At 42.8% G+C, this 26,633-nt stretch overlaps 1 protein-coding gene across 4 annotated transcripts; it reads right to left on the bottom strand.

Moving 5' to 3' along the window:
* Positions 1-237: 237 nt before the first annotated feature.
* Positions 238-26,128, bottom strand: LOC149283244 (DCN1-like protein 4). 4 transcript variants are annotated; one of them, XM_089497773.1, is made up of 11 exons: positions 26,110-26,128; positions 22,225-22,295; positions 13,853-13,892; positions 13,550-13,637; positions 11,587-11,678; positions 9,152-9,222; positions 8,533-8,624; positions 7,917-8,025; positions 2,544-2,648; positions 960-1,062; positions 238-293 (listed from the first exon to the last, which is right to left on the bottom strand). In XM_089497773.1, exons 1-11 carry the CDS (start codon positions 26,126-26,128, stop codon positions 238-240), a joined length of 846 nt encoding a protein of 281 aa, XP_089353899.1. The 4 variants fall into 4 exon arrangements, with proteins under 4 accessions (XP_089353899.1, XP_089353898.1, XP_089353900.1 ...); XM_089497772.1 differs by having other exon boundaries at positions 13,550-13,664; XM_089497774.1 differs by lacking the exon at positions 2,544-2,648 and having other exon boundaries at positions 13,550-13,664.
* Between the last annotated feature and the right edge of the window lie 505 nt (positions 26,129-26,633).

Consider the following 26,633-nt stretch of genomic DNA (forward strand, 5'->3'; position numbering starts at 1 on the left):
AGTGAGGACGTTGGCAAGTACACCAATCTGTAGCGTGAATAAAAAATGCAAAGCAGCCTTTAAGAGAACAATGCAACACAAAGCATGGCCTGTCAAACAGAGAACACCCACGGGATCCCAAACAGAGGGAAAAACTGTGCAAAAAAGCAACATGCACCTCGATGCAAACAGCAGTTTATGTCTAATGGTTAAAGTGTGTTAACAAGGACTCTTCAGCTGCTATGCATAGTACATCTCTCACGCCATCTGTTTTTCTTTATACCATTCAACAAATTCATCAAGCAACACTGGCCCTGCGGAAACAAGCAAGTGTAATAAGTGATACTTATACATACACATACATACAAACACCGTATTGGCTCGATTATAGGCCGCACCCTTAAAGTTTGGTGCTATTTTAAAGAAAATTTATTTTTAGAGAAAAAAATACACATTAGTGGAATGGTAAAACATTTTATTTAATGAACAGGAATACATGTATTTTAACATTTTTGGTATCTATTATGCAGTTAGTCAGCATAGGTTATATAAAAACAGAAATATGGAAAACCAATAGCCGTTTTAAGGTCCCCCTTAATTAATAATGCACCTTACTTATAGATATGCCCATCTGAATGCCCTGATATGCCCCTCTGCCCCCCCCCGACTTACCAATGCATCCCCAGACTCCCTGGTGTCTAGCGGGGGCAGCCGGTGGACGTCTGTGCGATGCGCGTACACAACCTCTGCCTCTGCTCGACAATTCTCTGTCATAGAAGCCCCGGCAGCAGCGGAGGCTGTCTATGCGCATCACACGGACGTTTGCTGTCTGCGATGGAGGACGATGAAAGTCTCCTGCAGGGCTGCAGGGAATCCTCCTCTCTGGCAGCCATCGAATGTCGGGTGGAAAAATTGCGGCCTATATTCCAGCCAATATGGTATAACGGGGCCAATAAAAAGAGCACGTAAAGTTTACTTACAAGCTCCATCTTCATCATAATTGCTGAGGTCCATGTTTATTGTTCGGCTGAATTCTAGTACATTGCACCACTGGTCCTTGTTAATCACTTTATATTTTGATTGCTGAAAAGACATTTTATGAGATGCTTGTTATTAATCTTAAGAATACATTCACATTCTGCTTCAAAGGAAAAAGCCACCTTTTTTTGCAAGGGCTGGGTCCTTTTGCAGATGCATGGCGGGATTCCGCAGAATTCCCTGAAAAACGTTTGCCCCTTTCCCCACCCCCAGCTAAATGCCCCGAAGAAGAAGATGCATTCAGCCGTATGCATCTCCCTGCCCGTGATGTACTCACCTCCAGTCAGATTATATAATGTGTTCAGGCAACTGCATTTTAGTCATCTGGATGTGCTTTAGCTCTCTTTTTTATTACTACTGTTTTATTTAATTAAAATGAAGCTATAATATTCCCAACAGAAGCGCAACGCATAGCAGTTATTCGCCACCTCCTTGTTTATTCTGACACCAAAGGCAAATAGATATACGCACAAGCATGCTTATAACGTTAATGGGTTAACAGACAACGCCTGATGTTCCTGAATGAATGGGTTCAATGGCTAAATTACTGAAACAATGCAGTAAAGGAGTCATGGTTTGCATCACTGCACCTTTTTGCATAGAACTTTTTTATCGATGTTAAGTATCTGCCAGTTCTACAATCAAGGTTACAATACATTATTATAACCATATAGCTACTTGGGTAGTTTCCATAAAGAATGGCATATCCAGTGCAACGTGTATCATATATATATATATATATATATATATATATATATATATATATATATATATTATATATATATATATACACACACATTAATATACATTAACCATAAAATCTAAATGAATACTAGTTACAGGGTTAGTGGGAATACGTAGCATGACACTTATCCTGAAGATAATGTTCTAGCTCTATCTTAACCCAAACTATGAGACACGAGAGACTAGTTATCATATTGCCTGTGCTAAATTATAGAACGGCTCAGTTTAAATCAAACCAGACTAATGAAAGTCGGTAACAGACTTCATTGCATTGCCATTAAGAATTAACTGAGTGCTGATTTCACAAAGAAAGCCATCCGAAAAAAGAAAAGTTTTTTGAAAAATCCAACATACATAGCATTGTATATAACATTGCACTTTATGCCCAATTTGAAAAGGACCTCACCTTTTAAATCTCATACATGTCAAGTTACTTTCTGCGTCTCTCCCCCACATTTAGTAGCCACCTTCTGTAAAATACAATGTGATTGTGGTGCACTGGGATGGCCTTACTAACGAAACACTAAATTAGGTAAGACCACTTTAAACGTTCCCCCAGAATCACTTTTTCTTTGTAACCTCCGGCGTTTCTTTACATGGATCACAATGATACTAGTTGTAGATGCTAAAGGCTAGCTCTGCTGAAAAATATATCAGTAAATTATATGTGTTGCCTAATGTTTAATATGTTCCTTTGTTTTTCTTTATGTTATTGCCACAAATTTAATGAAATGTTTTTTTTCAGATAAGGTTAGCAGCTGCGGTAGGATAGCCCGACATACCTCTAGGAACTGATGAAACACTGGAAAGAGTGGCCACATTTTTCCTAGTAAAAGACCCAACATGCACTTTGCTGTATTCATATCTAGGCTCCTCTGGTCTTTTTCCTATAGAGAAATATATACTAATTCAGTGTTACATGCACCACAAATACACCCTTGAAACATCTACAAAAGCCTATGGAAGAGCACGTAAAACAAAACACACACAAAAGGATAGGACTTCATTAAAAACATGACCGGCATCTCAACTAGGGAAAGCTTTAAATCTCACATTATAACACTAGAGTAGGGCTGCAACTAACAATTATTTTAATAATCGATTAGTTGGCCGATTATTTTTTCGATTAATAGAATAAAAAAAAATGCAATTTTTTTAAATTTAAAATAATGTAATAAAAAAAACGTACAATTTACACTTTCATCTCTTTATCACAATGGCCTCTCTATTCACCTTCTTATTTTACTGACATAATAATAAAAGCTACAAGAACCCAAACACAGTGTTTCTCAAACTAGGTTTTAATACAAAGTTATTAGTAAATATTAATTCATATGTTAACTATTTTTCATATTTAATAAAAACTATGAGAAAAAAGCGTTTATATTTTCTTTTATTTACCAAACTGCCCCCAGTTATGCACATCTGACCCCCAGCTTGCCACTCTTCCCCCATATATGCCTTATACCTCCTATATGCCAGATTCCACTGCGCCCCCTGATATGCCTTATACTCCTTATATGCCAGTGATATGCAACTGAGCCCCCCTGATATACCTTTTATCCCCAGATATGCCTAATATCCCCTATATGCCCCTGTGCCCCCTGATATGCCTTATAACTTCCAATATGCCACTCGCCCCCATTTACGCCTTATACCTCCCTATATGCCACTGTGCACCCTGATATGCCACGCCCTGCACCACCCTAAAATTCATTATACCCCCATACACCACTCTACCTCCCCCTATACACCACTCTAACTCCCCCAGATATGCCATTCTGCCTCCCTGAAATTCATTATACCCCCCATACACCACTATAACTCACCCATACACCACTATAACTCACCCATATACCACTCTGCCTCCTCCCCCCTCCCATACCCCACTCTGCCTCCTCCCCCCTCCCATACCCCACTCTGCCTCCTCCCCCCTCCCATACACCACTCTGCCTCCTCCCCCCTCCCATACCCCACTCTGCCTCCTCCCCCCTCCCATACCCCACTCTGCCTCCTCCCCCCTCCCATACACCACTCTGCCTCCTCCCCCCTCCCATACCCCACTCTGCCTCCTCCCCCCTCCCATACCCCACTCTGCCTCCTCCCCCCTCCCATACACCACTCTGCCTCCTCCCCTCCCATACTCCACGCTGGCTCCTCCCCCTCCCATACACCATGCTGGCTCCTCCCCATCCCATACACCACGCTGGCTCCTCCCCCTCCCATACACCACGCTGGCTCCTCCCCTCCCATACACCACGCTGGCTCCTCCCCCCTCCCATATACCACTTTGGCTCCTCCCCCCTCCCATACTCCACTGTGCCTCCTCCCAGCAACGGAGGTTCACAAGACACCAGGGAGCCGGGTAGAGAGGCAGAGTGGCGTATGGGAGGGGGAGGAGTCAGAGGGGTGTATGGGAGCCACCCTCCCATACACCCCTCTGATTTCTCCCCCCTCCCATACACCGCTCTGCCTCTCTCCCGACTCTCTGGTGTTTTGTGAACCTCCGCTGCTGACAGGCACTTTCACTGCAGCTTCATAGAAGCCTCAGTGTAAGTGAAGGTGAGTAAAGGAGGCTGTCTGTGCAATGCAGACCCCCACCGGAAATGGAAATGGAGGGGAGAGACGGAAGTTGTCTGTGCGCATCGTACGGACACCAACCGGCCGACAGTGAGGGGAATCAGGGTCCCCTGCAGCGTTGCGGGGGATCTGGATTCTAGTGTTATAATCCGATCTCTGTTCGAGGTCGGATTATATAAAGGAGAGGAGTTTTCCAGAGCATTTGCTCTGAGAAAACCTCTTTTTAATAATCGATTAGTTGTTTCAGCCCTACACTAGAGTATTCTCTATGGTAATAAAGAACGGGTCCGATCTTTTAGTTTCCAATGCAAGGACAGTCCTAGTTCCACGTTTGTGTTATATATATATATATATATATATATATATACACACACACACATATTACTGTGCAAAAGTTTTAGGCAGGTAAAGGGAAAAAATGCCATAAATTAAGAATGCTTTCAAAAACAGACAGTCTTGGTACACTTGCATGCATCTGTCAGATTTCGGGTCTCCTGTGCACCTAGGTGCACTCAGGTGTGAACTATGTTTTTAATATTGAAGTAAAATAAAAGCTGGAAGTTTTTTCATTCAAGTGCTGGATCGACCCCTTCTTTTCCTTTGTGTTTATTCCACGCATCGAGTCCGTGCGGATCCGTGCAGACGAATATATAGGGAGGTGAGCTGGCTTTTGCATTTATTCACACTTGCATGTTGTCAGTTTTTTGTTGGCATATAGTTGGGTATATGTTTAAACAATTATACCAAACAGGTGCTAAAGATGATCAATTTAATAAGTAGGTTGAAACAGATGTGAAGGAGGAATAAAACTGCGTGACTAACACCCAAACTCATTAACAAGCTGAGGTTGAAGTGTAACATCAAAAGTCATGCCAAGACTGAGCACAGTAACAAGACACAAGGTCTCTCCCAGTCTGTAATGTTAAAGGCAGAAAGAAGTTTCTAGATGTTCTGGCCAAGCTCTTTGAAGAAGCACAAAAAAAACCCCAAAAGCCTCCCACATATGCCACGCTGCCTCCCACATGCACATTTGAGCCCAGGCTTGCCACGCTGCCTCCCAGACATGCCACTCCACGCTGCCTCCCACATATACCACTCCACGCTGCCTCCCACATATTCCACTCCATGCTGCCTCCCACATATGCCACTCCACGCTGCCTCTCACATATTCCACTCTACCCCCACATATGCCACTGTGCCTGATACGCCTTATACCCCCTGATACACCACTCCATCCTCCCCAGACATGCCACGCTGCCCTCCCCACATATGCCTTATATACTGTATATGCCTTATACCCCCAGATATGTCACTCCATCCTCCCCAGATATGCCTTATACCCCCAGATATCTCATAGTCCCCTCAGAGTCACAGACCTGTTCGCATCACACTGACACCATACTTTTATAAATAAATACTGGGTTAATCTTCACTGCCCCCAGGATTTAGATTCCCCTTAGTCTGCCCCCCTTTACCTCAAACTGCGCCTTAAGTTAACTTTATTAAATTTAATTAAATTAACCCTCAGTCCTCATCATTAAATTAACACTAAACACCCCATTAACCATAACTACCCCTAAATTAACTCTAAATACCCCATCAAACACAACTACCCTAAATTAACCCTAAACACCCCATTAACCACAGCATCCCCTAAATTAACCCTAAAGACCCCCATCAACCACAACAGCCCCTAAATTAACCCTAAACACCCCATTAACCACAACTGCCTCAAATTAACCCCAAACACCCCATTAACAACAGCTGCTCCTATATTAACCCTAAACACCCCATTAACCATAACTGCCCCTAAATTAACCCTAAACACCCCATTAACCATAGCTGCCCCTAAATTAACCCTAAACACCCCATTAACCATAGCTGCCCCTAAACACCCCATTAACCATAGCTGCCCCTAAACACCCCATTAACCATAACTTCCCCTAAATTAACCCTAAACACCCCATTAACCATAACTGCCCCTAAATTAACCCCCACCTCCCCTAACTTTCAGCAGCCCAAATATTAATTTTATACTTACAGTTAGATGAGTGTCACAGCCATGTGGTTCTGGCCTTCTGGGAGAAGGTAGGGGGCGGGGCCAGTTGTCACAGTGATTACAGGGAGGGGCTGGTAAGTAGGAGCTGCTGCTGTGAGTCAGACTAAACGGATTATATAATGAGGGGTATTTTTCAGAGCGTTTGCTCTGAAAAAACCCTCATTTTATAATCGATAAAAATCGATTCAACTAATCGATAATGAAATTCGTTGGCAACGATTTTCATTATCTATTAATATCGATTTTATCGATTAGTTGTTGCAGCCCTAGAAAAAAGCTATCCAACCCTACCTGAAGTCATTGATAATTGGGTTAAATTTCACTAGACACACCCAGGCATGATTACTCAGCCATGTCAAATCTAAACATTGACTGGAACAGTGGTGAACCTTCCCAGGAGTGGCCGCCGACCAATATTCCTCCCAAGAGGACATCGACGACTCATCCAATATGTAAAATGGCATTCATGGGACAATTGCAAGGTGGAAACTATTGCTGACCAAAATAAACACAAATGCTCATCGCACATTTCCAAAAAAACGTATTGGTGACCTCCAATTAGTTGGGATAATATTCTGTGAAACGATTAGTCAAAAGTGGAACTCTTTGGAAGACCCGGGTCCTGTTACATCTGGCGTAAAGCGAACACTGCATTCTAAAACAAGATCATACCAACAGTCACACAATGGTAGTAGTGTGATGGTCTGGGGCTGCTTCATTACCTGTGCGACTTGCTATAACTGATGGAACCAGGAATTCTGCTCCCTACCAGAAAACTGAAGGATAATGTCCGGCCATCAGTTTGTGACCTAAAGCTCAAGTGCAGTTGAGTTATGTAGCAGGACAATGATCCAAAGCACACGAGTAAGTCCACCTTACCAAAATTCCTCCAAAGCACGGTAAAAGACTCAATGCCAGTTACCAAAGGTGGCACAACCAGTTATTAGGTTTAGGGGGCAATTACTTTTTCACATGGGTGATGTAGGTTACCATCAATAAATTAAATGATTATTTACGTTTTTACTCACAAAGTCTTTCCCTGAAACATTTAAATTTGTCAAATAAGCAAAAATAGAAGAAATTGGGAAGGGACAAATACTTTTTCACAGCACAACACATGTAATCAGTTTCGTGGATTAGAACTCCATTTAACCCTGTCAAATCTGATCTCACTAGAATCCCTGGTCTGGCCTGGAAAATCTTTACAGAGTGCAATTTGTAATATAAAAACGCTACAGCTCGGTGGAACTATATCCCCTATGACACTCAGCTGCACAGTTTCTGGCCAAGTATCATGGATGCTTCTTTCTCAGAAGCAAATATGCATGTGACCGAAAGTAAAAAAACGTTTTACCGTAATTCTGCTTGTTTGCTTACCCTATTAAACAGGTTGGGACTTCAGCAATAACACTAACCAAAACCAAATCTCACAACAATCCGTTATATATAAAATACAATGGTGAGGAATGTAAGGTTCGCTGCAGGGCAAAAGCTAAGCCTCCTAAATCTTACTCACCCGTGCAAAATCAAACGCATATCTATAAATAAGTTTGAAATTAGTTGGCTCGTTTAATAAAGACCTCAAGTAATCCAGAGTATTTCGTAGTTTCTCCGTTGTATCACATCTGGGAAAAAAATAAATTAGTTAAAAAAGCACACAAAAAGCTACATATATGTAACCTGACTTGAGAAAAACATAATTACTTTCTCTGAAGGACTTTTCACAACCACTAATTTTAAGAAGCTTTTTTCAGTACTGGCTTTTGTGTCACTTGAATGAGGCAAAAATGCACTAAAGGGTTATTTCTGGTAAAGATTTGGGTATAGAATAGTACCAAAAATCCACTTTTCAACACTGTATTTAAAATAAGTGGAACAACATCTTAGTGGCTGTGAGCACAAGTACTTTAGATAAACTAACATTATTCAGGTTTCTTTACGAGTTTATTTAATCTCATCAGTGCTTTATATTTTACAGTCTTAAAAAAAAAAAACCGAAATACACACTAAAACATGAAACGGGTGGCTCTACGTAGACATTCAGTGCGTCATTAACGGGTGGTTATGCTTGCTAACAGAAGACACCATGTGGTATCGTGTAAATGATCAGAGTACAATACATAAAGACTTACTGTAGGGATGTCATTCCTTTTAACCATTCTTGTAGGGTAAAGTAACCCATATTCTGTGCATCCAATTTCCAAGCTAAAACGAGCATTACTACCTAACGAGAGAAATAGAACACACGATGTAATGAATTATAAGCACTGAATACACACCATAACTGCACTGGGACATCTGAAATCATGCACAGGGTTATATTTAGAGTTTTCTATAAAAAATAACTGAAGGAAAGAATGTTTACGTTTTGCTGGTGGGCTGGCATTGGCCAACTCACCTTCCCCCACTTGCTCAGTTTAGGGCTTTAATGTGGTAAAGGGGGATTACAAGTGCTTGAAATTTCTCCCACCTTGGTCAGCAGGACGGATCTTGGTAAAATATCAGGATTGAGAAAACGGCTCACATCAGTACAACAAAAGTTCAGTGGGTCTAGTCTTCAAGCTACCTGACAAGACTGTCCCACCTTAAATGTCAGTTGGTATCATTGGATTTTTTGTCAAGTGTTTTTTTAAACCAGGAAGTACCATCAAGCTGTACGGACAGCCTAATCATAAATACCTAGTGCTTTACCACAAGCTGCAAAATAAGACCATAAGTGAAAAACATTTCAAACTTGGATTTTTGACTTACATTTTCTGGCTCAACACCAATGTCTTCACAAAACTTCTCCATGCCTTCAGGACCAACAACATCATCTGCCCCTAAAAAATTATAAATGTTTTGCTTTCTGAGAGAGTGAAGGTGGCACAGAGAAAATAATGTTAGAAGAAAACAGAACAGGGCAGAGCAGAAGGCAAATGGGAACTGAGTGTGAGAGCCACAGAAAAATAAAGGACTGCAGAATCTATAAACCTACCCTACATGCACTCACCAGGGTCACTAGAATTCTCATCTTAAGTCACAATGTGACTTAACACACTTCATTCAGGAGATATTTAACCAAACCCTGGAGTGGTTTAAATTAACCCTGAAAAGTAAAACTGCCACACCAAGGTCACACTTACAAGTAAGCAATTCAACTTCTAAGGAACAAAGTCAAGAAATGATTGCAGGCTGCTTAAATGCACATTTAGCAAGCATATGACATAATCACAACCAGCATATCCCCATTCCACGTCTAAACCACCCCAAGTTTAAAAGGAAAGGTTTAATCGACATCGGCACAACATACACTCATTACAGCCAATGGGGTGCAGCCTGCAACGCGAGTACATCGATTCTTTTTTGATGCCTCTTTAAAAGAATACGAATTAAATACAATACATGTATGCATTTCCAACCAAGATGTACCAACCAATGCAGTTAAAAATAAATTCTAAAGAAATAATTACATTTATGTGTCAAAATTTGCAATAAAAAAGTGTAAATGTATGATTGGATAAGAAGCAATGCTTATTGAAGAGACCGACAACGTGGTTTGCAAATACATAATTATTTTTCATATAATTTACAGGGAGTGTAACATAGTGGCTATTTTCTTATGCTACAATTAACAGGGCTTATTCTCTAAAGGAAGAGTTGAGCTTTTCATTCTCTCACTTCACAGTTGATTACGAGGGGTCAACACTGGCAGGTTTCTGCAGCAAGGGCTAAACCAGCCTTGTATAATCCATAACTCAATGTGTGAGGAGACCATATAACTATACATTATACAGTCCCAGGCAAGCACTTCCAAACTCACTTTGGTTGGCTCTTCATAACGAAATAGTGAATTGTGAATAGACCTAAATTCTTTGGCTTCAGCCCATTTCCATTGGTATATTGCGTTTCTTTTGCTTTCAATGCAGCTTTTTTGCTCTTGCAATCCCAATTCATTGATTTTCAGCCAATGCTAACACTAGTTAAATCTCGGATGGGTGACTGCACCAAGCTCTCTATCGCTGTTCAAAGCAAGAAAATGCAACCCCAAGAGCCCGTCTGATATTCCTTGCAACAAGGTTACTGGAAACAAGAATTAACGCACGGCATGATGTGTGCTTCCCTGTACACGCCAGCTTCAGCAAGGGCCAAATGACTCCATATCAGTCGGACTTTACAACGGCCAAGCCCCATCCTTTGTTGAAAAGGGGAGAAATGTATGTATGTTTGATGGCACATGAACAGAGTCAGTTTCATCTGGCAAAGACGTACCGTATTTGACCGAAAATAGGCCGCACTTTATCCCCCCCACTTTAAGTCTTTAAAGTGGGGGGTGCGGTCTATATTCGGGGTCTAGCGCCCAACGCCCGGGACATGCAGTTCCGAGTGCCGGGCAGGCAGCGGGGTTAGGGTACAGATCCCCCGCAGCGGTGAAGGGGACCTGCATCCTACTCTCTGATACGCTCAGACAGCCTTCCCTGACAGCACTTCCCATGGGGGGAGTGCCGGCACGGGAGGTTGTCTAAGCACATCGTGCAGACGTTAACCGGCAATGCGCGTACACAGCCTCTGCTGCCGGCACGTCTGCACGATGTGCTTTAACAATCTCCCTTGCCAGGAATTCCCACGGAACAGAGGTTGTGAACGTCTGCGCGATGTACGTTAATCTTCCTTGCCGGTACTTCCCACGGCGGAAGTGCCGGCACTGGAAGTTGAATACGCGTTATGCGTAGATGTCCCCCGCCGGCCCCGCGGAGTCTGCACCGGTAAGTCTGGTGTGGCGGGGGCATCTTGGGGACAGAGTGGCAGCATATCTCGGGGGGGGGGCACATCTTGGGGGCAGTGTGGCAGCATATCTCAAGGGGGATAGAGTGGCAGCAAATCTCGGGGGGGGGGGCAGAAATGTTTTTCTTTAAAAAAGCACCTAACTTTAGGGTGCGGCCTATATTCGAGCCAATATGGTATATGTCCTGTGAAACTGACATTGGGCCATGGATTATTAGGTAAATCTTGGGACCTTTACTTCTATGTGGGCATATAGAACACATATTGTGGGTGTCATGAGAGGCTCCTGTTGTTGCAATCCTTACTCTGTATGAGGATTATTTTGTTACCTTCAGAAAAGCTGGTTGGTAGCAAATATATATATTATATATATAATGCATAAGTCAGTGTGACTTCCAAGAAGATGTACAGAGGTTACATACCTGCATATTCATAGAACCACTCTAAGCATCTCTTGCTTGAAAAAGCTTCTTCTTCAGATTTTATTCTGGAAGAGTCGTATTTCTTATACATTCTTAAATTAATAACAAACATGTATCACTTAATCAAAGATGACAAGGTCAAAAGCATAGTAGTGAAATATTTATAAAACCTGCGTACAGCTTTTTTTTTCATTTGGAAGGGAAAAAAATTCAACATACAACACTAGAAAATGAAGCCGCTGCATTAGATGATGTTTATGCAACTTGGACTTCAGTGTATTTACAGCATGCAAATCTCACAAAACAGCTTCTCAAAACACTGTTTTCCCCATCTTCAAACAATTATAGGTTTCATTCATTAATTCTGATGTTGACACCTATATATTTAGCTTTATGTACATGTTCCTGTTCTGTTTTCAACACCTAATTTACTAGACAAAAAAAAAAGTCCTTATAATAATGTCTCGTGGTATCCAGAGTCACACAACTGGAACCTGTAGCTAATGACAGCCTAAGGAGAAAAATGACTTTAAAGGCTTTACCATAAACCACTCGGTGTGATTTTTGATTAGGGTATACCAGAATAACATAAAATATTAAAAGCAGAGGTCTGCAGGTAAATGTCTACTGTTCCCTTAAATATAGTTCATACAAAAAATATAAATGCAATCCTATACAGTGCTGTGAAAAAACACTTGCCCCTTACTGATTTAATTTATTTTTGCATATTTGTCACATGTAGATGCTTCAGAACAAATTTTAATATAAGTTTTTGAATGCAGTTATTAAATTATAAGTATGTATTGAATGGGCAACCCTATCTGGCCCTATGTGAAAAAGCGACCCCCCCCCATTAGTTACTAAACCAATTAACCAAATATAATAGATAATTGGGTTCAATTTCACTAGACATACCAGGCATGATTACTGGCAGCCCTGTCGAATCTAAACAGCAATTAGAACATGTCTTGTAAAGTGAAGTTGGCTAAAATGTCTTAAAAAGCAGCAAATGTTGCTGCAAGCTAAAGAAATTAAATAACAGATGAGAAGCAAGGTCCTTGACATCAATCAGTCTGGGAAGGGATACCATTCTAAGGCTCTGAGACTTCAGTGAACCACGGTGAGAGCCATCATCTACAAATGGAAAAAACCTAGAACAGCGATGAACCTTCCCAGGAGTTGCCGGCCTATCAAAGTTCCTCCAAGAGCACATCCTGGAGGGCACAAGAAAACACAACCCAGACTAACATGTAAAGAACTGCAGGCCTCACTTTCCTCAGTCAACATCAGTTCACAATTCCTGAAGGAGAACGTCCGGCCATCAGTTTGCCTGCTGCAGGACAATGATCGGAAGCACACGGGCCAGTCAACCTCTGAATGGCTCACAATGAAAGTTTTGGAGTGCCCAACTCCTGACTTGAATAAGATTGAGATGCTGAGGCATGACCTTAAAAAAAGGCAGTTCATGCTCAAAAACGTGATGTAGGTCTTTATTAACCTCTTTACCGTCAATAAATGATATGATCATTTAAAAGCTGCATTTTGTGTTTACTCACGTTGTCTTTGATTAAAATTAGCTGGATGATCTGAAATGTTTAAATGGAACAATCAAGCAAAATCAGAAGAAGGGGGCAAATACTTTTTTCACAGCACTGTAGACAGCATATCCAGCACTATTGAGCTGAAAAGCATGAAGTGAAAAGTCATTGCACAGAACTCCTACATCCTGATTTTGTTCATTAAGTATATTACAGCTCATTTTGGAATATGCATTATGATGACACACAGAAATAATTTAAGACTTTCACAAATAAGACCTATTCTAGCAGCACAAAACATTTGTTTAGGCTAAGCCATTGACAGAATAATCTCCTACAAAGATCTTAGGTTAACTAACAACTAGTAGTTACACTTAATAATGGATTAAAAGGACTGGGTACAATGTAATTGGAAAGTCTCTTACCCATCATGTCTACTTTTCTTAGCTAAGAGATCATCACCTGCAGCAGGTCTCCTCTTTTTCCTTGGCGGCATTGTTTTACTAAAGCAGTCTGATGAACTGCACGAGCGAAGATTCCCTGAAAAGAGAATTCAAGCATAAAATTAGACTTAGGAGTGGATTTCTACCAGTGTTTTCAAACAAGAAAAAGACACTTCATATTTTAGGGGGGAAAATAGTAAATTGCAGCAATCCAAACATCTCATGTGGCAAATCAGAACCAGATAAAATTTTAGATTTAAGAAAAAAAAATACAGTCTGAGGTACCGGTCTGGTGATCGTCTTGGCCCACGTCTTCAGTCAAATTCTGTAGAGGAAAAATACCAGATATTTTTAATAGACAATTACATTACAAATCTAACACTCTTGATTTTATCACAAACAAGAACCAATAAACTAATTAAACTAATCTGGAAGCTCCTAATCCAAAATGGTTAAAAAGGAACAGCAAATGCCATATCTATGAGACGTCTTCATGCGCTTTCCCACTCCCTACGTTCACCAGAATGTGCACTGCGGTCATGATAACTTACAAGGTTTTCTTTTCTTCTTTAAGATGTTAATACTCATCTTAATCATTTTCTTGATCCAGAATGAATTGCCTGTCAAGCCTCAAATAATTTTGTTTATATGCCTTGTTGTTATCACAGATACGTGTCTGTATTAACCCCTTCAATCCCCTATAGACGTACCGGGACGTCCAAAAAACGCCCAAAAAGAAACCCCTATGGACGTCCCGGTACGTCCAGCACTCCGTGCAGCGTCAGGGACACATCCCTGCCGCTGCACGGGAGACCAGGCTGTCGTTTGACAGCCTGGACTCCCCCCTGGCAGCAGAAGCCGGCATCGCCGGCTTTCTGCTGCCCTATCTCCCGTAACAGCTTCCGGCATGAAAGCCGGTAAGCTGTTACGGTTGAAAGTGCCCGATCGCGCAGTTGCAAACGCGCGATCGGACATTCCCTTCCGGGTTACATCACTGCTGACGTAACCCGGAAGGTCATCGGAGGACAGGATATCCCCTGCGATGAGGCACAGAGACGGTGTGATCTCTATGCAGGTCTGTGAGGACCTGCATAGAGATCACAGTGTGATCGGTGCAGGGGGATCGCGGGGAGGGGAGTGAGAAACCATCTCTCTCACTCCCCCTCCCGTCCTGAAAGAGAAAAGCAGAAAAAAAAAAAAAGTTAATTCATTTAAAAAATAATATTAAATAAATCATTAAAATAATATATATAATACAAAAAAAAATTATAATGTGAGCTGTGATGTCATTGTGACATCACTGGCATGTTCAGGAGGTCCCTAGGAGGACCTCTAACCATTTCTGTGTAAAAATAATATATATATAAAAATAAAAAAAATGTAAAAAAATGAAAATTAAAATATATATAAAAAAAGATAATAAAAAAAATTATTAAAAAACCTTACTTCCCATTGCCCTAGCATAACATCTAGCCAGTATAACCCTCCTGCCCCTGTTCACAACCCCCAAACCCGTTAAGCCATAGGCATAAAAATTATACAAAATTGTACACCTTATAGTATGCTCCCTGGTGCTGGGAAAGTCTGGAAAATCTATATAAATAATTAGGTATTTCTGAAATCAGGACACCTGAATTAATAAACTTGGAGGGGATTTTCCATCACTTTACCTAATTTTGTGAGGAGTCAGAGGGAAAATGTAAAAAAAAATTAGTTTAATTTTCTAAAATTCGCTAGTTTTTACTAAATTTCTCATTCTAAATTTTCAGCTAATCATCCAACTATGGTATCAAACGAAAGCTCTATCTCTCCTTGAAAAAACAATATATAGTTTATATGGGTACACTATTCACAGGAAAAGAGAATCATCGCTAAACCGACATACCCCAAAAATGGCAAAATTGCTCTGGGCTTTGAGGTACCAAAAACCCCTGGGATTGAAGGGGTTATGACAAGTGCTTAATTGAAGTAAACATGTTTTTTCTCATTTATAGGTCATATTTAGTAAGCGTGACAGACCAGGGACCATACCACCACGATTTTAAAATGCTGGCCCACCACAAAGTAGAAATGTTAACTGAAAGTTCAGTACTTTGGGTTTTTTGTGTTTGTTTGTGTTTTTAATGAGAAAACCAGCCTATGAATCCATTTTCCATCCTGTTAAATGGATTACATCTGAGTGCCATAAATCTTTTTTTTAAATTCAAAATTTTTTTATTTTGAAACATCAGTTGTAACAGGAACAATAGCGCACACACATAGATCAATACAGGACATTAAGAAGACAATCACGAAAAGTGGTGCCAAGAGTACTATACATATATAACATAAAAAAAAACAAAAAAACAAACAACTGAAAAGCATGAACTAAACAATCCAGAGCAAATCTCGGCAAAAGGAAGCAGCAAGTAACAATCGGCTGAGCCGAAGAGGGGGTACAGCAAGTGGGACACACAGAGCGGGACACAGCCCGCGCATATGAAAACAAGACAGGAGTGAGCGATTATGTAGGAGCAGACCAACCAGGATCCAAACGGTGACGGAGCCAAGGCGACCAGATTTTCTCATATTGAAGCAGCCGTTGGTCATTTTGAAATGATAGCTTCTCAAGGATGTGAACACGGTCTACCGTTTGGAACACCTCCGACAGGCTAGGCACAGAAGGAGACTTCCAATGGCGAGCTATCAACAATTTCAATGCAAGGAAGAGATGTATGATAAGTTTCCTGGTGGGGGGAATCACAGAATCAGGAAACATATGAAGAAGGGCAACCTCTGGTGTAAAAGGGAGGTGAACTCCTAGAGCGGAAGAAATGAAAACATAGACAGCCGTCCAAGACGTGGAAATATGAGGACACGACCACCAGACATGTAGCAGCGAGCCGATGGCCCGGCAGCCTTTCCAGCAGTCGGGCGAGCTGGATGGAAACATGTGTGATAACCGGAGGGGGGTGAGATACCACCTACAGGTCAGCTTTTTCTGTAGTTCAATGTGGTTCGCGCAATGTGTGACCCCTCTCATGGATTCTTCCCCCTGGAGCCAAGACTCCAGGGGGAAGGCCTGGCCGAGCTCTCTCTCCCAAGCAAGCATATGGGGAAGCTTATTCTCCCAGAGGCGCAACAGGAGAGCGTTGTAGCATAGCGAGATCATACCTCTGGAAGGTGTAGATCTACAACATAGGGCCACCAAGGGGTGGGGAGAGCCCATGTCAACCAAAGGCGGTGAAGGGTGAGACTGTAACAGATGGCGAATTTGAAGGAATTTATAGAAGTCCCTCGAGGGGAGCGAAAATTGGGCTTGTAAATCAATAAAAGGGCGTACAGTAGTTCTATGAAATAGATCGCCCACTCGGAGAGGATGAGGGAAGACCCATGTTGGAATCTTGAGGTCTGGGATCAGAAGTTCGAGTGAACTGAGTGGGGTGGCTTTCGTGACTCGAGACAGCGCAGGTGCGGCCTTCGCTACCTGGGACCAAACCTGAAAGGTGCACGTCGTAGTGGGAGGCAAGGGGGGCAGGGGAGGGCGGAGGCGTGGGGGTAACCACAACAACTGAGCCACAGAATATGGGTGAACAAAAGAATTTTCCAAGGGAACCCAGCGAGGAAGTTCCTCCTGAAAATGAAAATAAGCAGCGTGGGACAAAATAGTTGCACGATAATAAGACTCAATATCAGGCGCCCCCAAGCCCCCCCGAAAGCGAGGAGAGACAAACGCCTGTCTAGAGATCCTGGACCTACCTCCGACATTAATGTAATCGGAGAGAGCAGATTGAATTTGGCTTAAAAAACGGCGGGGAATGGTGATAGGGACTGCCCTAAAAACATATAGTAGCTTTGGGACAACCATCATTTTAATCGAAGCAATTCTCCCCAACCACGAAAGGTCAAAGGAGCGCCAAGTATGCAATTTAGGTAGAATCTGTTTCCAGAGGGATATAATGTTGTAGTCATTTAATTTAGCCAAATTTTTGGGCAGTTTAATCCCCAAGTAGGAGATATAGTCTCTCCTCCAGTCAAAGAGAAAAGTAGACCTGAGATCGGCAAGAAGGGCAGAGGGTAAGTGTAGTGGTAGCGCCTGGGTTTTACTGAGATTCAGTTTATGATAAGAGATCTGGGCATATAAATCAAATTGCGTTAGCAAGGCCGGCAGGGAAACGGCTGGATTCGTGATCGCTGCTAAGACATCGTCCGTAAACAAACCAAGAATCGAAGCCTCTTTAGTGCGAGAGGGGAAGCCGGTAATAAGCGGGTCGGAGCGTATGCTTTGGGCTAAGGGCTCCAGAGCCAGCGTATAAAGCAATGGAGAGAGGGGGCAGCCCTGTCGCGTCCCATTTGAAATAAGGAAGGGAGAAGAAAGAAACCCGGAGAAACTGACAGAAGCTGAAGGAGAAGAGTAGAGTGCCATAACGGCGCGAATCAAAGAAGGAGAGAAAGCTAATTTCCGAAGCACCGCCGAGAGAAAATGCCAGTGTAGCCGGTCAAAGGCTTTTTCTGCATCGAAGGAAATTAGGAGGCCAGGGGTCCGATTACAAGAGGCCTCCCAAGACAGAGAAATAAACCGACGAGTGTTGTCGACGGATTGCCTATGGCGAACAAAGCCCACCTGGTCTAAGTGCAGAAGAGAGGGGAGAAAGAGAGTCTATTGGCAAGAATCTTCGCATACAATTTAACGTCAGTGTTAAGAAGTGAAATGGGTCTAAAGTGGGCGCAGCGGTCAGGGGTTTTGCCCTGTTTAGGGATCGTTATGATATGAGCATGGAGATTCTCTTGAGGGATACGACCAACAGACATAAAAGATCGGAAAAGAGTCAACAGGTGCGGACCTAAAGTTGGAAAAAAGGTCTTGTAATAATAAGAGGGTAGACCATCCGGCCCAGGGGCAGAGTTCTTCTTCAGTTGGGATACAGTGACCCGCAGTTCGTCTAGTTCCAAAGGGGCATCTAAACTACGTAACATGTCGTCAGTGAGTTTAGGGAGAGCAACCGAGTCTAGGTAAGTGTTGATAGCATCAACAGAAGGTTGCGGAGTGTCCTTGTCACTAGAGAGGTTGTATAGAGAGGTGTAGTAGGAAGCGAACTCATCCGCTATCTGGGAAGGATTCCGAAGAGGCGAGCCCCCAGCAGAGTGGATAAATTGGGGACGCGACCGGGCTGACATATGGCGGAGTTTGTTCGCCAACATAGTGTCGGCCTTATTGCCTTTGGAATAGAAACGCTGGCGGAGGCGTAAGAGCATGTGCGCGGTGCGCCTGTATAGTAGCTAATTTAGTCTTAACAACCTGAATATCAGAGATAAGGGAGGGGGAAGGGGCTTGTTTATTAAGCCTTTCCAGGTCATATAAACGAAGAAGGAGAGCCTCTGTATTGCCTTCCTTTTCACGTTCACGTTTTAAATGAGAGGCGATACTAATAAATTGACCGCGCACCACCGCCTTATGGGCATTCCAGAGTGTGGCGATGGCCGTGACTGAGTCTATGTTTTCTTGGAAGTACATGTCTAAATGCGATTGAATGTCGGCAGTGATGGAGGAATTGGTAAGTAAGGAGTTGTTAAGGCGCCAGGAGCCTTTGCCCGTAAAAGGGTACGGAGAATTGAATGAGACATGGATAGGTGCATGGTCAGACCAATTAATAACGTCGATGGAGCAGTCTCTAATCGATTGTAGTAAAAACTTATCAACAAAAATAAAATCAATTCTTGTATATGACTTATGAACTGCAGAAAAAAAGGAATAATCCCTCTCAGAGGGGTGGCGGAGGCGCCAAAGGTCATAAAGCTGGTAAGAATGAAAAACTGAAGTAAGGGACGTGGCTAAAGACCGCACTTGAGAACCATATCTACCCGAGGGAACAGCGGACGTGTCAAGAATAGGGTCAAGAACAGCGTTAAGGTCGCCACAGAGGACAAGATAGCCCTTTTTAAAGGAATCAACCTTAGCTAGCAATTTCTTAGCAAAACGAAGTTGCGAGGTGTTAGGGGCATAGAACGAGACCAGCGTGTAAGTAACAGAATTAATAACACAATTCAAAATCAGATACCTCCCCTGGGGGTCTGCAAACATGTTAAGTAATTGGAAAGAAAGGCGGCTTGAAATAAAAATGGAGACCCCTGCCTTGCATGTGTTAGCCATGGAGTGGAAATGCCAAGGGAAATCCCGCGCAAAAAAAGTATTCGGTTTGGAACGTTTAAAATGAGTCTCTTGTACGCACAAAATTTGGGCATGAGCTTTCTTGGCCTCAGAGTACAACATTCTCCGTTTGTGTGGAGTATTAAGGCCATTGACATTGACCGATAGCATGTTAAGAGACGACATCACATCAGGGAAAGGTAAGTGCGGAGGAGTAGGGCCATGCTAACGAAAACAGGCAAATGTCGTGTGGTGCAAAAACAAAGCAGACCCCCAGAAGAGGAAACACAATAGATAATGTGAAGGAGAACGCGTCCAAAACAAAAATATATAGAATCTTTGCGGAAAAAAGTAAATAAACAATGTGTAGATAAGCTGCACACTGCGGCAGAACCATGACACAAAACAAGGAATAAGGCAAGAAATACAGGTGTCGATGTTGCCCCAGAGGGAAGTCACTCCAAAAAGGAATACCCCAGAGAGAGATATGCCGGGAAAAAATAATATTAACAAAAAAATACACAGAAACCGAGAACCAACAACCGTGAATGTAGTGGGGAAACAAAATGCGACCCATGTTGCGAAGGGACGCTTCTTGGGGGGGGACCCCGACTGTGTACACCAACGAACCGTGGACACAGGGAGGTAGGGGAGAATACCCACACAAAAGCAGGGAGGGCTCCAACTCTCAATGGCCATCAGAACAATAAAAAAAAAGGGGGGTCAATACATTTACCAGGTGAACCAAAAATAGGTAAACGGACCTAAAGCATAGAAGGAAGTACGTAAGTATAGCAGCTACCGGATTCATGGTCGGGAAGCCAATCGGCTGGGGGGAACGGTGGCCCACTCGCGCTGCAGGTGTTTTGGTGGGGAGCGTCGTGATGGGGAGCTGACCGGAGCGAGGTGTGGCGTCGCGGACGCATCTGTTGTGACAGAGAAGCCCCATTCCGCTAAGAGCCGCAGGCCTTCCGACGGAGACTTGATGGTGTAGGCTGCGCCATCTTTGGTCAGCAATAAGCGCGTGGGAAAGCCCCATCTGTAGAGAATGTTGTGCGAGCGTAGAGCGGAGGTGACCGGCAGGAAGGATCTGCGTTGGCGAAGTGTAAATTGCGAGAGGTCTTGAAAAAATTGTAGATGGGCAAATTGGTCAGGAAGATCCCGTTTGCGACGCACCTTTTGCAACAATTTTTCTTTCAGGTCATAGAAGTGAATTCGGAGAATGACATCGCGTGGAGGAGAACCTTGCAATGTTGACGGGCGAGGCAGTCGATGGATCCTATCAATGTGGACATCGTCCGATGGCAGCATATCCAGGAGGGACCGTATCATGTCGGAAACGTAAGTACGAAGCTTGTCCGGAGTGACATCTTCGCTAATGCCCCGAATACGGAGGTTATTTCTTCGTGAGCGATCCTCCAAGTCGCTAAGTTTAAAACGAAGACTCTCCACTTCTGCTTGCAAAGACGAGCAGGCATCCGCCACCGAGTTGTGAGCCGAAGTAAATTCATCCATCTTATCTTCCAGATGGGATGTACGGGTGCCCAGCTCCTGGAGATCCGTATGAATTTTAGAAAGTGCGTCCGACATATCAGATTTGAAGTGTTGCCGCATCTCCTCCAATAGTCGCTTCATGGAGGCAACAGTGATGTTGTCATCCCCAGGGCTCGGAAGTGGAGGAGAGGGAGAGCGTGGTGTAAGGCCTAGTAGGGCATCCGGGCATTCCCCCTCATCACTGACGGCCTGTAAAGTGCGGGAAGGCGCTTTCCTCCGAGACTTCGGCTCAAAGAAGGTAGGTGTAGCGGAGGTAATTTGTTTCGGTTTGTGTGCCGACATCCCGGCGACAAAATAGTTAAAAAAAGGACCGAAAACAACAAAAAGTAAATAGTTATATTGGTAAATGTAGGCCAAGAGGTGGAGGAGCTCCCGCTACATGCGTCCTAGTCGGTCGACATCCAAACCCCGCCCCGTGAGTGCCATAAATCTAAAATTTAAGGAGTTCATCTTCATGAAGAAAAATCTAGAACTAGGAATTTAATTCTGGATTTTATATGAAACATGTTTTAGTAGCCGGAAGTTAAAAAAAAAAAAAAGTATCAAAATAAAAATACTATAATGAGGAAAATACTTATTAAGCATGGAATATATTACTAAAATTGAAAAAGATAACATTTTAATGAATACCCTTGATTGGATCTTACTTTATGGGTCCTTTGACTGTAATAGATGTCTGGTTGACCCAGCTTTAGCTCTTACTACTAACATATTTAAGCAGATGTAACATTCACCGTTTATTTGATGAATCTCTCCACAGATCCAGATCATTTGCTATATTCCTGGTAAATGCATATGACACATTTACATACCTTTGCACATCAGGTCATCAAATGTATGTGCGTGTCGGGGGGAGGGATATATCACCTTTAAAAACACCTTTTTAAGCCTGAGTAGTTCTACAGCTACATGACGCAAAGAGGTGGCAACGATCAGATTTAAACTGATAAAAATATCTGAGAATCGTTAACATTACCAGCCTGTTAAGTGTATGGTATATCTTGTGAATATTTGCCAGTGTTGATAGATGTGAGTTCAGTTGAAAATCTGTGCAAAAACAAGAAATACAGGTGGTTATTCATGCCATAACACAGTAAATATCTATTATAATGTTAAATTATATGAGTAATTTTTAATTCCCATGAAATATTCTATAAAATAATAGGTTCCACATAGAAACAGGGCACGGTAAAGATACATAAATAGCAGGACATGCCTGTCAGCTTAATTGCAGGGATCACAGAAGAAAATGATTATCATGGCCAGGATGTGGAAGCTAAAGAGGACACTGCTGTGGGTCAACCACTTTGTAATAAATGATGTGAGCCAGACTTCGGTCATATGACGACTGCTAAAGGTCTATTAAATCCCCTGTAAAGCCCTTTAACTCTTCCAACTAGTTCAAAGGCACACAAGGTGATATCCAACCATTTTGATGTAATATTGTGGTCTGGATCTACAAAGACATGCATAGATATGACAAAATATCTTCTGCTGATCAGTGTGAAGTATACATTCACAGATCTGGGATATGCACCCCTCATCGCTGATAAATGTCCAACTGTGAAAACTACTAAATGTGGGGAAGGAGGTCCGTTTAACCTCACCTGTTCCCAAATGAGTTCATCTAGGGTGACTGCACTGTAGGTCTCTAGACATCTCATGCTCTTCATAAACAAGATCATGTTCTGCCTTTTTTTGGTAAGACTATAAAAGACATGAAAAGATGACTGCATCTGAAATCATCAATCATGTTATGCACCTTAGGAGTCAACACTTCATGCATGCAGGAGATAACTGCATCGCAGAAAACATCCCTCCCTTGCTTAGTGTATCCCGAAATAGCCAAACTACAATAACAGAATTAGGAAGTAATGTGAGATGTATGTAAATACATGTGAAATGTTGCTAATGCACTAAAAAATATTGCAGAAGATATGAGCTTTGGGGCTCTACCCTACTTTGAGGTATCAGGTGCAACTGGTATTCCAGCCCGCCCGCTGACCACGATGGAAGAGCATAGGAGACGGCTAGTACTGCGGCAATAAAAAAAATAATTAATCCTCCCATGTACTAAAACAAGCCCTGAAATACATAATCAACTGACAGCAACATGTTGTGGATAACTTTTTAGCGTTGAATGTGGACTTTGGGTTAGTGTTATTTGCCTTTCATTTGCTTTCAGTGCACTGTAGGCCATCTTGATTTTGTCAGGAAAGGAGTATCTCTAATGAGGCAAAATACCAAGAAGTCAGGTGGTTTTAGATTTAGTGCTTGGGATTGGGCCGGTCCCGTACAGATGGGATGTTAGGGTGCCTTCCTTTGTTGAGAGTTAAGAATGCTACTTTGTTTTGTGTTAAGTATCAGATGTGCATTTGAAGAAATGATGCTTTCATAAAGCTATTTGGCTTCTGTGGATCAGATGCCTGTCTTTAATGCGTGTGAACTGCTGAAAAACATACCCATGATCAGTCCCAGAACCCGGCTCATAGAAGCCCAATGTAGAAGAAAGAGTTTGGAGTATGTTTGAAGGGTTCCCCGTTGTTTTCAAGGATCAATGAACCAAATTGAGTTCGCTTCACTGCACACTACAGTCACTATCGATGTGTGGCATTGCACTGATCAATCCCAGCCACAGTGGCTCTTCTTAGCGTGTTTTGTAGATGCCTAATTTAACCCCTTGGAACCGGGGAGTTTTCATACCCCAAGGACCAGAGGGGGTTTTGTTTGAAATTTTGCTTCTATAATGTATGTGGAACAGCTAAACAATGACCCAATTTATGTTCAGGCACGTCTCCCGATTACAGTTATATATATATATATATACACATGTATATATATATACACACACACACATATATATATATATATACACATATATATATATACACACACACACACACACACCCCAAGAGCCACATTGGCCATGTTTTCTGGGACACACAAGTTTTTAATATTCCTGACCAACCCAGATAAAACACTGCCATCACCCATACGGAGGGCAGCATTTTATCTGGGCTGGTCAGCAATATGTAAAAAGTTATATGTATCCTGGAACACATGGCTGATGTGGTCACCCTAGTTTGAAGACCTCACAAATCTTTGATGCCAATAAATGTATTTTTCATGTAGATTTCATTTCTCATTTTTTCATTGTTGTGTCTGCTTGTCCTCCTTTGCTCCATATGTGCGGATCACAGTGTGATCAGCAAGCGAGGCTCTATAGCTCCATCTATTGCTGATCACAAAAGATGCGATACTTAAGACCTATTCATCCAATGTAGTCTGGCTATTTTTCCTGATGTACAGGAGACCTTAATCAGCCCTTGATCTTGTCTTAGATTCATGAGAGCTTTATGCCTATCCCATGGATGTTTACATTCATTCACTGTATTAGCCTCTACCGGCTCTGATAGGAGGCGGTTCCATTTACCTACCACCTTCACGGTGAAACAAACTTCGGATGGCTATTTAATAGACATATTAGTTATTTTAAACATGTAAGTGCCACTACATAGGTTTATTTCATGTAAATTGCAGGATACGGGAAATCATCAGATAGGCTACTTCATCACATCATGTAGTTAACTCTACAACATTAGGTCACTAATGTTAAAAAACAACAAGAACACAAAAGCTTGACTCCACAATGTGCCTTTTGCTCTACATAAAATACTAGTTAATAATACTTTGCAAACTGTATCACGACGTTTCCTCTGCAATGAAATTCGGGACTGAACTCAGCAGTCATCCGTTGTACTTCTGACACTCTAGCCAGGTCATGACGTTTGAGATCTATTATCAGGAATACACAAGCATACCCTTTATGTCAAATTTTAAAAAAAAATTATATATATATATATATATTACATACACACACCAGTTTCACCGATCCCCATTTCACTGCAGAGTCCGCATATGAACACGGATGCCACGGATGCTAAACGGACTCTGTGGGCTGCATGTTTACCTAAGATGCTCACTATCGTGGCTATGCGAATGCAACAGCCATATCGGAGACCAATCCTATAGCCTTCTGTAAAGCCACCTACAGATTTGCTGTAGATGTATAGGTGAAATTCTAGACTGTGTTCTCCTCATTGCGATGTGCCACCCACTGCTACGGAATATGGTGGCACTATACAATCATAAACTGCACTTCTACAGACTGCCGATAGCAAAAGTCACAATAAAACACAGTATTAGGCTTTTGGTAATGAGCGTCTACTTTCCACCATTAATTTATAACAGAATATAAACTGATGACACATCCAGAAGGCACCAACTTTCTACAATGGATGCACTGGGTGACAGGAGTGACACTTTACACCAACAGTCGCTTGTGGGGTGACAGCACAAGCTGAACCATCACTGGAAAAGTACAACCATAACCCCGAAATCCAAGGCATCTCAGGATCGTGGTACCTCAACATTTGCCCCAGGGGCAGACCCCCCACCTTTAACTTAATTGGCCCTTACCCGAGGGGCCCCCCAAAAAAACAAAAACAATGAATGGCCCTTCGCGTGAGGCACTCATACAGGTGACAGCCCGGCCAGAGTTGGTTTTACAGCAAATACCCTCTACAATCCCACCCTTGAGTAGGAGCAGCCGCCACCGGAGGTCTGGCTCCTAAAGGGGGATGGGACGTCAGACGATGATGGCGGCTGCTTTGATTACGCAGCAGCAAGAACCGCAGCTCCCATTACATAATAAAGCTAATATTTCTGGCCACATACCCCCCGAGGGGTCGCAGTCACCTTGCCATGGGCACCGGCAAAACACAGAGACCGTAAACAGGCCCTGCGCCCCTTAGTGCGGTCACCACAAGGGCCAGGGTCCCCGGACGGGGCCTCTACTTACTGACAGCATCCGAGTGCATTTTTGTGTGACGCAGACACACAGGCAACAACCGCCTGGTCACCCCGTTACAGCTCCTCGACCTGCACTCACTTCGCACGGCACACGCACACACACACACACACTGCGCAGCCACGCCCCGATACAGAATGGATTGGCTCGGCACCGCAACAAGCCTTCCTCCTCTCCACTTCCATTGGCCGATAACAGAACGGGAGGAGAAAGGTGGTTGCGGGAGAAGGGGGTGGTGTCAGTTAGCAAGAGTGGGAAGAATTAGAAGTTGTTAAATATGCGGATCTCCGCCCCTTCTCCGTCTTCATCATCCCATCAACAGTGAGCTTGGAAACTGAAGACAGTGCCGATGACGGTACGTCAAACTCAATTGGCCACTCACCGTGACGAAAACGCCAGCTGTTTTTGGAAACGGTGCTCATTGGGCAAACCGTTCAGGTGGGAGAGCACGTGGGGACCACCCGCTTGTTGTCTGTACCGGTTCAGTGTGATTGGTAAGCGAGGGCTGTGACGTC

Source organism: Sceloporus occidentalis, unplaced genomic scaffold (assembly GCF_023333645.1).
Source record: "Sceloporus occidentalis isolate IW3139 unplaced genomic scaffold, rSceOcc1.0.p SCAF_107, whole genome shotgun sequence".
Classification (NCBI taxonomy): domain Eukaryota; kingdom Metazoa; phylum Chordata; class Lepidosauria; order Squamata; family Phrynosomatidae; genus Sceloporus; species Sceloporus occidentalis.

Excerpts from the sequence above, each read along its gene's own strand:
- LOC149283244 (XM_089497772.1), bottom strand. Across the intron at positions 13,893-22,224 it reads ACCATACACTTAACAGGCTG|AATTTGACTGAAGACGTGGG; the intron begins GTAATGTTAACG and ends TTTCCTCTACAG. Across the intron at positions 11,679-13,549 it reads AAGAAAAGTAGACATGATGG|AATGTATAAGAAATACGACT; the intron begins GTAAGAGACTTT and ends TATTAATTTAAG.